Consider the following 13,875-nt stretch of genomic DNA (forward strand, 5'->3'; position numbering starts at 1 on the left):
CTGGATTGGTCAATCCCATTCCTCCCAGTCTCGGTGGTAGTGCAAGGAGTGATCTTTCTGCTGGGGTTAAGTGAGGGTGTTTCACTAATTTGGGAATGAAATTGACTCTGATAGCTTCTTCCAGAGGGTGGAGGAGGGGTCCAATATCAGGGATAGTGCGCATCAGGTAGTTCCAGCGATGCTTGACTCCATGGGTGAATGCAGCAAAACCCGCATGTGGCTCTGTGTTAGCAATCTCAGACAGAGCTTGGATTTCCCTAACCCACTCATTCACCTTTCCCGTTACGTACTCGGTCTTGAAGTCCGTCGTGCCGATTACTGCGCCTGTGTGTCTTTGGCCTTCCTTTGTTATTTTGACCTCACTTCCACCGAACACCTACTACTACTACTACTATACTACTACTACTATACTACTACTTGTTTACGTGAAGAAACACAATAAAAATCTCTTCTCTGGCTGCCGAGTAAATCAAATTATGTAAAATAAGAAGTTGGGGAGGGGGGAGAGATAGTAGGAGGGAGGAAGGAAGGATGAGGGAGGAACGGCGGGATGAGAAGGAAGAAAGAATGGTGAGAGATGGAAGGAAGGAAGGAAGAAAGGGTAAGAAGGAGAAAAGTGGAGGAAATAAATATCTCTCTCTTAATACATTGATCGGTGCGACATTACAAGAGGGATTCTACCTACCTTCTTTAGTGTGTGTGTGTGTGTGTGTGTGTGTGTGTGTGTGTGTGTGTGTGTGTGTGTGTGTGCTGGTATTTTCCTTGTGAGGTTTCATCAAGGCTCTGGGATTCCTTGGTGTGTTAAGGTGGGTTCCGGGGTTCCTCCGGGGTTCCTTGGTGGGTTAAGGGTTCCTTTTGGTGGTTAAGGCTCCTGGGGGTTCCTTTGGTGGTTGGCTTCCTGGGGTTCCTTTTGGTGGGTTAAGGCGGGGGTTCCTTTTGGGTGGGTTAAGGCTTCGGGGTTCTTTTGGTGGGTTTCCGGGGTTCTTTTGGTGGGTTATTCGGGGTTCCTTTGGTGGTGGGGTTTTTGGTGGTTCAGTTCCGGGGTTTTTTGGTGGGTTCAGTCTTCGGGGGGGGGTTCGTCCTGGGGTTCCTTTAGGTGGGTTCAGTCTTCCGGGGGGTTCCTTTGGTGGTTCAGGGGGTTGCTTTTGGTGGGTTCAGTGGGGTTCCTTTTTTGGGGGTGGGTTCAGTCTTCCGGGGTTCCTTTTGGTGGGTTCAGTCTTCCGGGGGTTTTGGTGGGTTCAGTCTTCTGGGGGTTCCTTTTGGTGGGTTCTGTTTTCCGGGGGTTCCTTTTGGTGGGTTCAGTCTTCCGGAGGGTTCCTTTTGGTGGGTTCAGTCCTGCGGGGGGTTCATTTTGGTGGCTTCCGGGGGGTTTCGTGACTCGAGGTTTCAGGTCCGGAAGCCCTCACGCATAAGCTCCAGGGTAATGACGTATAAGAAAGAATTGGAATAATATATTAGATTGATAAGTCACGCTATTGTTAATCCTCCCTTGGGTGGTGTGGCAACTTGACCTTGGGTGGTGTGGCAACTTGACCTTGGGTGGTGTGGCAACTTGACCTTGGGTGGTGTGGCAACCTAGCCGTGGGTGGTATGGCAACCTAACCGTGGGTGGTGTGGCAACTTGACCTTGGGTGGTGTGGCAACTTGACCTTGGGTGGTGTGGCAACTTGACCTTGGGTGGTGTGGCAACCTAGCCGTGGGTGGTATGGCAACCTAACCGTGGGTGGTGTGGCAACTTGACCTTGGGTGGTGTGGCAACCTAGCCGTGGGTGGTATGGCAACCTAACCGTGGGTGGTGTGGCAACTTGACCTTGGGTGGTATGGCAACCTAACCGTGGGTGGCGTGGCAGGGCGTGTATCAAGAACCCAGGTACCACACTAACACTGCATTGATTATCTGACCTGCCCTTCCCCTCTCGTCTCCCTCACCCTCTTTCTCTCTTTTCTCACCCCTCTCCTCACCCCCCTCTCCTCCTCTTCCCTTTTTCCCTCCTCTTTTCACTCCCTATCTCCCTCTCCTCACTCCCTATCTCACCCCTCCCCCCCCTCCCTCACCCCTTCTCCCCTCCTCCCTCACCTCCCTCCCTCTTTCTTTCCTCTTTTCCCTCACCTTCCCCATTTCTCCACCTATCACCTGACCCCCCTCCACTAATTAGGCAAGCCAGGTATGGGGGGGTCGTGTAAACATCTTTAGTACTTAATTCACTGTGGCAATTCATTTCCACTATGCCTTAAGTTTCGTATATTAGATAAATGTAATTGGATTGTTTATAAAGGTAATTGGATTGTCTGTATAGGTAAATAGTGTATAAAATTAATTACTTACACACACACACATACATACATATATACATACACACACACGTACACATATACATCTACACACACACACACACACACACACAACAAGAAGTATTACCCCCAGCGTTCAGACCAACTATATTATCAACCATTTTCATTGGTTATTGGCAATCTGGCAGCCATCCAATCACGGTTAAGCTACCATAGCGTTAAGGCGACACAGAGACAATATTGGAAAGCTTACCTGGGAGGAGGTAGGGGGGGGTGGGTAAGTTGCCAGGTGATATTTATTTTATTTGTTTTAATGGTGGGGTTTTGGTCTGTTAACCTAACCTAACCTAACCTAACTTAACTTAAGCTAAGCTGCTGTACAATACGAAGATGGATTCTCACTGTTAAAAGAGAGAGAGAGAGAGAGAGAGAGAGGTGAACGCTGATTGGTCAAGAGCCGACAAATCATAGAGCGAGAAGCAGATACATTTATACATGTAAACAATATTGATTCACCTGTGTATGTCTGTCTGTCTGTCTGTCTGTCTGTCTGTCTGTCTGTCAACATCACGTATCATTTCACCAATCTAACATATATTAAAATTTCCATATAAAAAAAACCAACTAACTTTCATTTGTTTGTTGTTTACAGCATAATCGAGGTGGTCTTGATGGGGTTGTCACCAAACTCATGTAAGTAGCTGTTTTCTATCCCAGTTCTCTAGTTGTTTATTATAGAAACCAATTAGAATTACCTGTGTGTTATCAGTCTCTGGCCATCTGCTACAAGCACACTATCTTGAAAAAAAAATTAGAGCATTTTATATAATTGTTTCTAAATATTTCTAAATTGATAATTATAATGTGGTTTTATTAGTGATTATTATTATTATATGTATGTATATATTATGTATATTATGTAGTTTTGTATATATTAGTATGATCTTTATAATGAATTAACGTTCATACAGACAGCACTGTATATATGTATAAAAAATATGGTTTGTTATACATGCAAGATACCATGGTAGTTTGTGTATATATATATATATGTATGTATGTGTATATATATATATTTATGTATATATATATATATTCATACATACGTGTAATCTAATGCATACACTTGTAAATAATCTTTCACTAATACACTTTTATACATATACATAGCATTATTACACTTATTAATAACTTGAAATTTATACATATATATATATACATCTATACACATTATTAACATTATTATATAAGTTGTAATATGTTAATTTTTTATCACATAGGTAGTCATGGTAACCGATATATACCACCACCCTCCCTTGTGACGTCATAGGTCAACACAAACACCACCCCTTACCTGTGATTAACCTGAACCCAACAACCGCTATTAATTAAGTCATTACACACCTGTCTTTAACTTTGGTATTTGTTTATTATTAATTCCAAACAGCCAAACTACCTCTATCACACACTCTAATTACCTCTACCACACACACACACACACACACACACGCTAATCTTCCACTACTATCGTCTGAGTCCACCAAATTCTGTTCACTTTCTCACACACTAAAGTTATTCAACCACAATTTAATTTCTTCTACCACACATACACACTAGTCTACATCTACCACAATCCAAAGTACCACAATTACCACCATCCGGATACATATTAATATCCTGGACACATCTCACTTGGACACATTCTGTGGACATCCTTGGTTACGCTCTCTTGAACATCTCACCTTGGACACATCTCACATGGACATCTCTTGTGGACACATCTCTTTAACAGACATCTCACCTTGGACACATCTCACCTTGGACACACACTCACCTTGGACATCTGCCTGGACACATCTCCACCTGGGCCTCACCTGGACACATCTCCTGTTCCTGACATCTCACCTGGACACCTCACCTGGCCTCTCTCACCTGGACCCCATCTCACCTGGACACCTCACCTGGACACATCTCACCTGGACCCCTCCTTGGGCTTGCCACCTTGACACATCTCTCAGACTTATCTCCTGGATACATCTCTGGGCATATTTGGACATCACCTTGTACATCTCACCCCCTGGACACATCTGACCAGGACACACATCTCACCAGCACATCTCTCTGTTGCCTTCATGTGTCTCTCTATGGACACATCTCACCCCTGGACATCTCACCCTGGTTACATATCTGCCTAGTATCCTAACCTTAGACACATCTCACCTGGACACATCTCACCTTAGACACATCTCACCTTAGACACATCTCACCTGGACACATCTCACTTGGACACATCTCACCTGGACACATCTCGCCTGGACACATCTCATCCTGGACACATCTCATCCTGGACACATCTCATCCTGGACACATCTCATCCTGGACACCTCTCACCCCGGACACATACCTCAAGTGACACAGGCACCATTACTTAGCACCTCGTAGCAACAGAGCAGCACAGTGACCCAGGCATAGGGTGGCACACATGGCAGATGCTGGCCCTCCTGAGGTGCCACTTACTGCCCCTCCCTAGAGCTGCCACTTACTGCCCCTCCCTAGAGCTGCCACTTACTGCCCCTCCCTAGAGCTGCCAGATCACGAGTGTTAATGGCCCGAAGTGCTCCTTGGGACAGAAGGGCCACAGCCACGCTCACAGAGACTAGATTGTGACACTTATTTTCCCATCATTTTATAGCATTATCTTGACCCTCCTCTTTGTCCAGACAGGGCTCAGTGGACCTATAATGTGGCTTGATTTTATTTATTATTGTATATATATATATTAATAATTTGTATGTATATATATATTTGTACCATAGTAGTTCATATGTATGTTTATATATATATATGAATTTTTTGAAGTATTTACATATATATATATAAATGTATATAAAATGTGTATATATTTCAGTCTATTGCATCCATTTAATGACTTGTATTATTTATATAATCTCTACTTCAGTTATGACTCTGATCCCTTCCTTCCTTCCTTCCTTCCTTCCTTCCTTCCATTCTTCTTCCTTCTTCCCTCGAATTCCATATCCCTCCTGTCTCCCGGAGTCTTATCCACCCTTTCCTGTCTCTCTGATTCCTTCTTTTCCCCTCTCCATCCTCTACCAGTATCGTTATGTCTCTTTCTCTCTTGTATTTGTTGTCTTCTTTACCTACCGTACCTACTTTTCCTCCTCTCTCTTCTCCTTTTCATCCCCTTTTTCCTCCTCCATCTCTGTCCTTCTCCCCCGTCTCCACTTTCTGTCTTCTCATCTCCTCCCCTCGTCTACCAACCCCCCCCCGTCTTATCCTCTCACCATTCCAGTAGTCAGCTGTACATATGCCTGTGTGTCTCTCTCTTAACGCCGTCTTTTTACTTACATTAGTTTTTTCAGGATTTATTCTCGTCTCTCTTACAATTTCCCCTTTATTATTATTCTTGTTCTCTTATATGACTGTCTACGTTCCCATAAGGGTCATCTTGGCGAGGTGGGTATTACTAAGGCTCGGTGGTTGACGAAGCGTAGCTCAAGCCCCAGTGTAACGAGTACTTCCCTCTGTCCCTTACCCCTGTTCCATTCCCTTATCTCTTATCCCTATTTGACGCCAGGCCCTTGTAACGAAAGGTGTCCCACCCCCACCACCTCCTCCCCTGTCGTCCTGTTCCGCCTTGTGATGCCAGGCTCTTGTGACGCCAGGCCCGTGTGACCCAAGTACCTGTGTGTCTCCCAGGCCCTTGTAACACCAGGCCCTTGTGGCACCAGGCCCTTGTGACACCAGGCCCTTGTGACACCAGGCCCTTGTAACACCAGGATCTTGTGACACCAGGCCCTTGTGACAACAGGCCCTTGTGGCACCGGGCCCTTGTGACACCAGGATCTTGTGACACCAGGCCCTTGTGACACCAGGCCCTTGTGGCACCGGGCCCTTGTGACACCAGGATCTTGTTTCACCAGGCCCTTGTGACACCAGGCCCTTGTGACACCAGGCCCTTGTGACACCAGGCCCTTGTGACACCGGGCCCTTGTGGCACCGGGCCCTTGTGGCGCTGGCCCGTCTGGCGCAAGTTGTAATAATCCCAGACTGCTGTCAGTAAAGGCTCTTGGTGTGAACTTGTTCCTGTGTTCATTGTTGACAAGTAACGTAGCTTATTGATTACTGTAGACGCGCAAACATACGAGTCTTCTATGACCTCTTCAGTGTGTCATTATTTATACCACAGTTGATCTTTATATCTGTTGATCTTCTTCTTTTATTATTAACCTATGTTTTTTTTTCTCCCAGGATGACATATACTTTATCTTGTGAGTCGTTTCTGGTGTTATTTCCACATATATACGTCTCTCTCTCTCTCTCTCTCTCTCTCTCTCGTGGTTTGTATTTATGTTGAAACCTTCATTATCGTGTTATCGTGTGTGTTTATATTCTTCTTCAAACACTCTAAGCACCTCACAGAAGAATAATTTAATTTCCCTTACACCTCTTTACCCCGTTTTCTTTTCTCTCTCGTTTTCTATTCGTTAATGTCAACTTGTTCTCTTGTTTTATCGGTTTTCTAGTTTTCTCCTCTAAAATTATCTCATTGCCTCTAGTTACTGTCATAGAAGATTAAATATGATAGTTTTCCCTCTACATCTCCGTTTTCTTTTCACTTTTACGTCATAGAAGATAAAATAACGTAGTTTGCGGTTATTTATATTATTTTCACTTTGGAGATTTGGTTGCAATTAATACTCCACCTTACGAATTACATATTCTCAAGGGTCCAGGTTTCCCGCCACCCACCTACTCCCTTCCCAACACGGACCGTACTTACCTATCAAGGCCGTGTACGTGTTGACTAGTTCACTGAGCACTGGCTACGCTTCGACAATACGCCCTGATTCCGGCCAGTTATTTTAAGACTCCACCCTCCCTTTGGTCTGGGCTTCTCGTACGTGATCCGGAAGGCAGCGTTTGTGTGGCTATGTTAGTGTGGCTATGTTAGTGTGGCTATTGGTAGTGTGGCTATTGGTGGTGTTACTATGGTAGTGTGGCTATGGTAGATTATGGCCAGGAAACCAACATATATACCAAGATTTACTAATTTTTAAAAGTGAAAAATAATTCCCATTTGTATATGATTTTTATTCTTAATTTATAAACATTTTAAATTACGATTATTCTTAACTCTTATCACTAAATGAGGATATTTTTTTTAACATAGGATTTATAATTGATAAAAAAGATTAATTATTTATTAGAAATATGAATGAAATACAAAGAATAATATGGTCATTTTGCCGTCACTCAAATGACTTTAAGCATCCCATAATAATATAGCATAACTTATTTGAGTACCGATACCTCATAAGGCCATTGAGTACCGATAATTTGTAAGGGCTTTGAGTACCGATAATTTGTAAGGGCATTTGAGTACCGATACCTCACGAGGCCATTGAGTACCGATAACTCGTAAAGCCTTTTGAGTATCGATAACGTGTAAGGCTTTTTGAGTACCGATACCTCATAAGGCCATTGAGTACCGATAATTTGTAAGGGCTTTGAGTACCGATAATTTGTAAGGGCATTTGAGTACCGATACCTCACGAGGCCATTGAGTACCGATAACTCGTAAAGCCTTTTGAGTATCGATAACGTGTAAGGCTTTTGAGTATCGATAACTTCTAAGGCTTTTGAGTACCGATAACTTGTAAGGCTTTTGAGTATCGATAACTTGTAAGGCTTTTGAGTATCGATAACTTGTAAGGCTTTTGAGTATCGATAACTTGTAAGGCTTTTGAGTACCGATAACTTGTAAGGCTTTTGAGTATCGATAACTTGTAAGGCTTTTGAGTACCGATAACTTGTAAGGCTTTTGAGTACCGATAACTTGTAAGGCTTTTGAGTACCGATAACTTGTAAGGCTTTTGAGTACCGATAACTTGTAAGGCTTTTGAGTACCGATATAGTGTAAGGCCTGGAGTACCGATAATTTGCAAGGGCTTTGAGTACCGGCAATTCGTAAGGCCTCTGAGTACCGGTAACTCATAAGAGCTCTTGAGTAACTGGAAACTTACTGAATAACTTAAGATAGTTCGTATGTATGTAAATTAGTTCCCACAGTAATTACAGGTCCTCCAAAATAAGTGAAGTCAAGCCTAAAGTAACATGAAGACAGCCCTAAAGTAACAAAAATACGTGAAGACAGCCCTAAAGTAACAAAAATAAGTGAAGACAGCCCTAAAGTAACAAAAATACGTGAAGACAGCCCTAAAGTAACAAAAATAAGTGAAAACAGCCCTAAAGTAACAAAAATACGTGAAAACAGCCCTAAAGTAACAAAAATACGTGAAGACAGCCCTAAAGTAACAAAAATAAGTGAAGACAGCCCTAAAGTAACAAAAATACGTGAAGACAGACCTAAAGTAACAAAAATACGTGAAGACAGCCCTAAAGTAACAAAAATATGTGAAGACAGCCCTAAAGTAACAAAAATAAGTGAAGGCAGCTCTAAAGTATGACAAAATAAGTGAAAAGTAACAAAAAATAATTGAAGACAGCCTAAAAAGTATACAAAAATGAGTAGAAGACAACCTTAAAGTAACAAAAAATAGTGAAAGACAGCCTAAAGTAACAAAAAATAGTGAAGACAGCCTAAAGTAACAAAAAATAGTGAAGACAGCCTAAAGTAACAAAAATAATTGAAGACAGCCTAAAGTAACGAAATAATTGGACAGCCTAAAGTAACAAAAATAGTGAAGACAACCCTAAAGTAACAAAAAATAGTGAGGAACAGCCCTAAAGTAACAAAAAATAGTGAAGACAGCCCTAAAGTAACAAAAAATAGTGAAGACAGCCCTAAAGTAACAAAAAATAGTGAAGACAGCCCTAAAGTAACAAAAATAGTGAAGACAGCCCTAAAGTAACAAAAATAGTGAAGACAGCCCTAAAGTAACAAAAATAGTGAAGACAGCCCTAAAGTAACAAAAATAGTGAAGACAGCCCTAAAGTAAGAAAAAATAGTGAAGACAGCCCTAAAGTAACAAAAATAAGTGAAGACAGCCCTAAAGTAACACGAATAAGCCCTAAAGTAACAAAAATAAGTGAAGACAGCCCTAAAGTAACACGAATAAGCCCTAAAGTAACAAAAAATAAGTGAAGACAGTTTATTTTAATTGAAGAAACTCATGATTTAACTTCTAATTAATTCTCTCTATATACCCAAAGGGAGTGTGTGTGTTTTAGTGTTAAGTAGTAATAAAAAACTCGGGCTCTGGTATTGTAAGTAGAGTGTATTGTGTTCACTTTACATGTTATAAGTGTTTTTATAAGTGGGTGTAAGTGCGTTCTAGCCCTTAAATTTGCATAGACGAACCCTAGAATATATTATTAAATTAAGGCGTTTGTTTACATTATGGAGTGAGTTATGTTGGTTATTTCAAGACGTTTTCGGGCGTTTTAATTCGTTTTCAAGACGTTTTGAAGACCTTTAGGCGTTTTTAGTGCGTTTTCAAGATGTTTAATGCGTTTTCAAGTAGTTTTAATGCGTTTTCCAGATGTTTTGATGCGTTTTGAGACTTTTCATGGCGTTTTAGGCGCTCTTCTGTCTTTCTAAAGGAGTTAGGTCATGTCGGAGTTAGATCAGGTCACTATATTATCTTTGGATGGAAGGGGTCATGTCACTGTCCTTAAGGATTTATGCCACTGTATTCAAGGGGCTTATGTTACTGTCATCAAGGGGGTCATGTCACTGTTATCAAGGGGGTCTTGTTGCTGTCATCAAGGGGGTCATGTCACTGTTATCAAGGGGGTCATGTCACTGTTATCAAGGGGGTCATGTTATTGCCCGTAAGGGGTCATATTGCCGTCTTCACCATGGGTCAAAATGGGTTCATGTCCATGCGGGGTCATGTCTTTACGGTGTCATATCCATACGAGGTCATGCCCTTACGGGGTCACGTCCTCCCCTCCCCTAAACGACAAAGGGACTAACAGCGGATCACGAACGAAGAAGCCCACGTAACCTAACCTAACTAGGGGTGGAGGAAAGTACTTGTACGTGGTCATAAATATGTTTATTGTTCCGTTCTCCTAAACACACATACACAAACAAACTCTGTACGTGATAATGACACTACTACCAGCCCCCCTCTCTCCTCACCCCTCATCTCTCACCTCACGAGTGTAAGATAAGGAATCACAACAAACTTTCCCTTGTAACTTTGGAAAATATGTAAGAAAAAAAAAAGTAATATTAAAATCTTTACTTACATTTCGTTATGGGAGTGAAAGGGTCAAAATAGTCTCATTGCACGTATATGGGATGGAGAACGGGTGTTGTATGGTATGGTAGAAAGGCTGCTTGTTCAGTGTAGATTATAAACTGGCATTGTTGGTGGTGTTGACTGGTGTTGACGTAAACAATAAACCCCCCCTCCTCCCCTCCCTCTCCCTTCAAAAACCCCCCCTCCCCTCCCCCCTCCTCCCCCCCAACCTGTCTGAGCCAAGTTATTGCTGGAGATCAGACGATTTTTTTACGTGTTGTTGTTGTTGTTTGCTGCTGCTGCTGCTGCTGCTGCTGCTGGAGAGAAAAAAAAAATATCGCTAACTCTCGCTCGCTTAGACGCTATACCAAAGGCACGCTCAGTTTAGTTATATACTTGTAGGTGGCAACACGACCCGCTGGTGTTGACGACTCTCTCTCTCTCTCTCTCTCTCTCTCTCTCTCTCTTTTGTTTTTCTACTTTTACTAATCTCTCTTTTTTTCACTCACACTCTCACTTCTGTTCTCACTCTCTTTGGCTCTCTTTCACTCACTGTCTCTCATTCGCTTTCTCTCGTTCCACTAGCATCATCTCTGGGTGCTTATCTCTCTATCTCTTGTCTCTGTTTAACGTTTATTTTTGTCTCTTATCTCTCTCTCTCTCTCTCTCTCTCTCTCTCTCTCTCTCGTATAAGGTTGTGCGGTGTTGCTTATTGTATATTAGAACTCACCACCGAATCTCTCTCTCTCTCTCTCTCTCTCTTTGCTTACAGTACGAGTATAACAAAAGTAGAATTATCTCTCGCTTAGAACAGCTGTCTCCCATGCCCCCCCTTTCTACTCTGAAAGCTGTGAACTTTCTCCAATGATTTCGAGAAAAAAAAACTCTCCCTTGACTCCACTTTCACTATAGAAAACTGTACTCTTTAGCGTCACAATCTTCCGAGTTTTGTCTATGTATATGTACAGTTGCTTGCATTAACACCTGGTACAGTGAGTGGTGTGTTTTGTGAGATGTGGCACCACTGTGGAATGTTTATCTAGTATTCTATTCTGGCTACTATTGCGAGGTTCCTTAGGGGGGCCATTTAGGGAGTTTTAACATGATGTAAACAAACACAGTATTGCCACATCTCGCAGAAGGTGCTAACTTGTGTATTAGGTGTATGTGAAGGCGATTGTACTAGGAATATAATATTGATCTGTCATGTGTCATTTTTATATTGTCACAGGATAATTGATTTGCCATGTGTCATTTTTTTGTCATGTGGTATTCATCTCGTCGAGGATAACTGAGCAATGTGGTAGTTATATTGTTAAGGAAAATTATGTTATTCGTCTTGTCAGGGAAAATTAAATTGTCATATGTCTTATGTCACGTGTCAGTCATCTTGTCAAGGAGAATTGAGGTGTCATATGCCATTCATCTTGTCATTCATCCAGAGAAGGAAACCCCCCCCCCTCCATGTCACGTGTCCATACTTGACAGGAAAATGAAGTTGTCATCTTGGGAAGGAAAGAGGTCATGTTTCATTCATTTTTAATCAGGAAAATTTAAATTATGTCATGCATGATAATTAACAAGGAGATCCCATTTTCTATGAAGATATTTATCACACTCCACAACCCCCGTTTTCTATGAAGATATATATTTCTGCCCGTTTTCTATGATATGTTAAGGGGAAACTATACTAACACGTACCTATCCTCTCACATGTCAGGCACATAAGATGGGGTGGAATTTCTATTGGAATTCCTACTTAGCGACTCAGAGTAAAAAGTAAATAGTGATTATAGGTAGATAATTTGTCACTTGTGGATTATTCATGATTATATGAGTTATTGGGGGGATAATTCGTGACGTGAAGATTGTTTAAGTGATTATATGCAGGTAATTGGACACTTGAGGATTATTCTTGAGATTATAGCAGTTATTTGGGGTAATTTAGTGCCATAGGTGATTATTTTAGCGATTATAGGTAGATTATTTGTCACTTGTAGATTAATCTTGATTATAGCAGCTACTGGGGATAATTTAGTGACGTAAAGGCGATTATTTTAATGATTAATCACATAATTTGTGATATTTTAAAAAAATTCTCGATTTTAGTGATTATTGGGAGTACTTTGTATTATTAAGGTCCTAGAAAGATAATTTTTATATTGAAAATTCAAGATAGAAAAATATTTTGTGTGTATGTATGTATGTATGTATGTATGTAAGGAAAACGTTGATAGTGTGTGTGTTTTAGGATTAATGAACAGGATCGAGCAATGTACACTTAAACTAATTCACACACACACATACACACACACACACACACACACCAACTTTAACCCCTTAAATATTAGGTAAATTTAGGGTCCTTAAAATATTTAAAGTATAATTAAACTAAGTAATTATTTAAAGGATAATAATACTATAATTGATCTTAAATGGTTATTGAATTACCTTAAAAGAATTACCCGACGAATTAAGTGGAATTAAATGACAATAGCTGTAATTATTTCTACGATTATTGCAAATGTTATTCCCAGTCTCACTTTCCCGTTCCATAATCGAGTGAAAAATAATTCTATGTACGTTAGTTTGTCTAAATGTTATGATTATTACAGCGATTATCAAGATTATTACGGGTTATAATTCGTTATTGTCTGACAGCTGGAAATATAATTCATTGGTTTAGTTTTGAAATTATTGACACGGCGGAATAATTATTAATCGCATTATATCTTAGACAAAATTAATTCCCTAGCGATTATTGTTATTATGGTGTAATTACAGCAGCAATAATCCCACAGGTGTTCCGATTATCTTCCTCCAGGTGATTTGATAATTACAAAGGGAAGTTATTCACCGTAATTACTTACCTGGTGGTAATTAACAGGTGAATAAGAAATAAAGTAATAAAGAGGAAAAGCAAAGATAAGGTGTATTTTGACCTCCAACCTCTTGACCTAAAATGTTCGTGACCTCTGACCTGACCTCTTGACCCTGACGTGACCTTATGGGTTAGATATTTACATTTGACCTACACCTTATATAGGTAATTATCACTCTAAACGTGACCTCTCGACCTAATGAATCTACCCAGCACATGACCTCTGACCTTATGCACGGGTAGCACTCTTACCATACACAGAAGTGACTCTGACGTCTGACCTTACACACCAATGGCACCGACTTATGACCTTACACAGCAGTGGCACTAACCTATGACCCAAACACAGAGGGTGGTACTGAGTTATGACCTTACACGGCAGTGGCACTAACCTATGACCTTAACACAGAGGGTGGCACTGAGTTATGACCTTACACAGCAGTGGCACTAACCTATGACCCAAACACA

The 13,875-nt window shown here is 41.2% G+C and overlaps 1 protein-coding gene across 1 annotated transcript in view; it reads left to right on the forward strand.

The window, feature by feature from the left end:
- Positions 1 to 2,945: 2,945 nt before the first annotated feature.
- LOC121876475 (protein unc-13 homolog A-like) overlaps positions 2,946 to 13,875 on the forward strand; it is a 28,981-nt gene continuing 18,051 nt past the window's right edge. Inside the window, exons 1-2 of the mRNA XM_042381576.1 lie at positions 2,946 to 2,985; positions 5,755 to 5,769. Coding sequence (XP_042237510.1) covers positions 2,984 to 2,985; positions 5,755 to 5,769 — 17 coding nt within the window. The 5' untranslated portion in view covers positions 2,946 to 2,983. The remainder of the gene's footprint in view (positions 2,986 to 5,754; positions 5,770 to 13,875) is intronic.

This window comes from Homarus americanus, unplaced genomic scaffold, assembly GCF_018991925.1.
Source record: "Homarus americanus isolate GMGI-L3 unplaced genomic scaffold, GMGI_Hamer_2.0 scaffold38613, whole genome shotgun sequence".
In the NCBI taxonomy this organism is placed as follows: Eukaryota; Metazoa; Arthropoda; class Malacostraca; order Decapoda; family Nephropidae; genus Homarus; species Homarus americanus.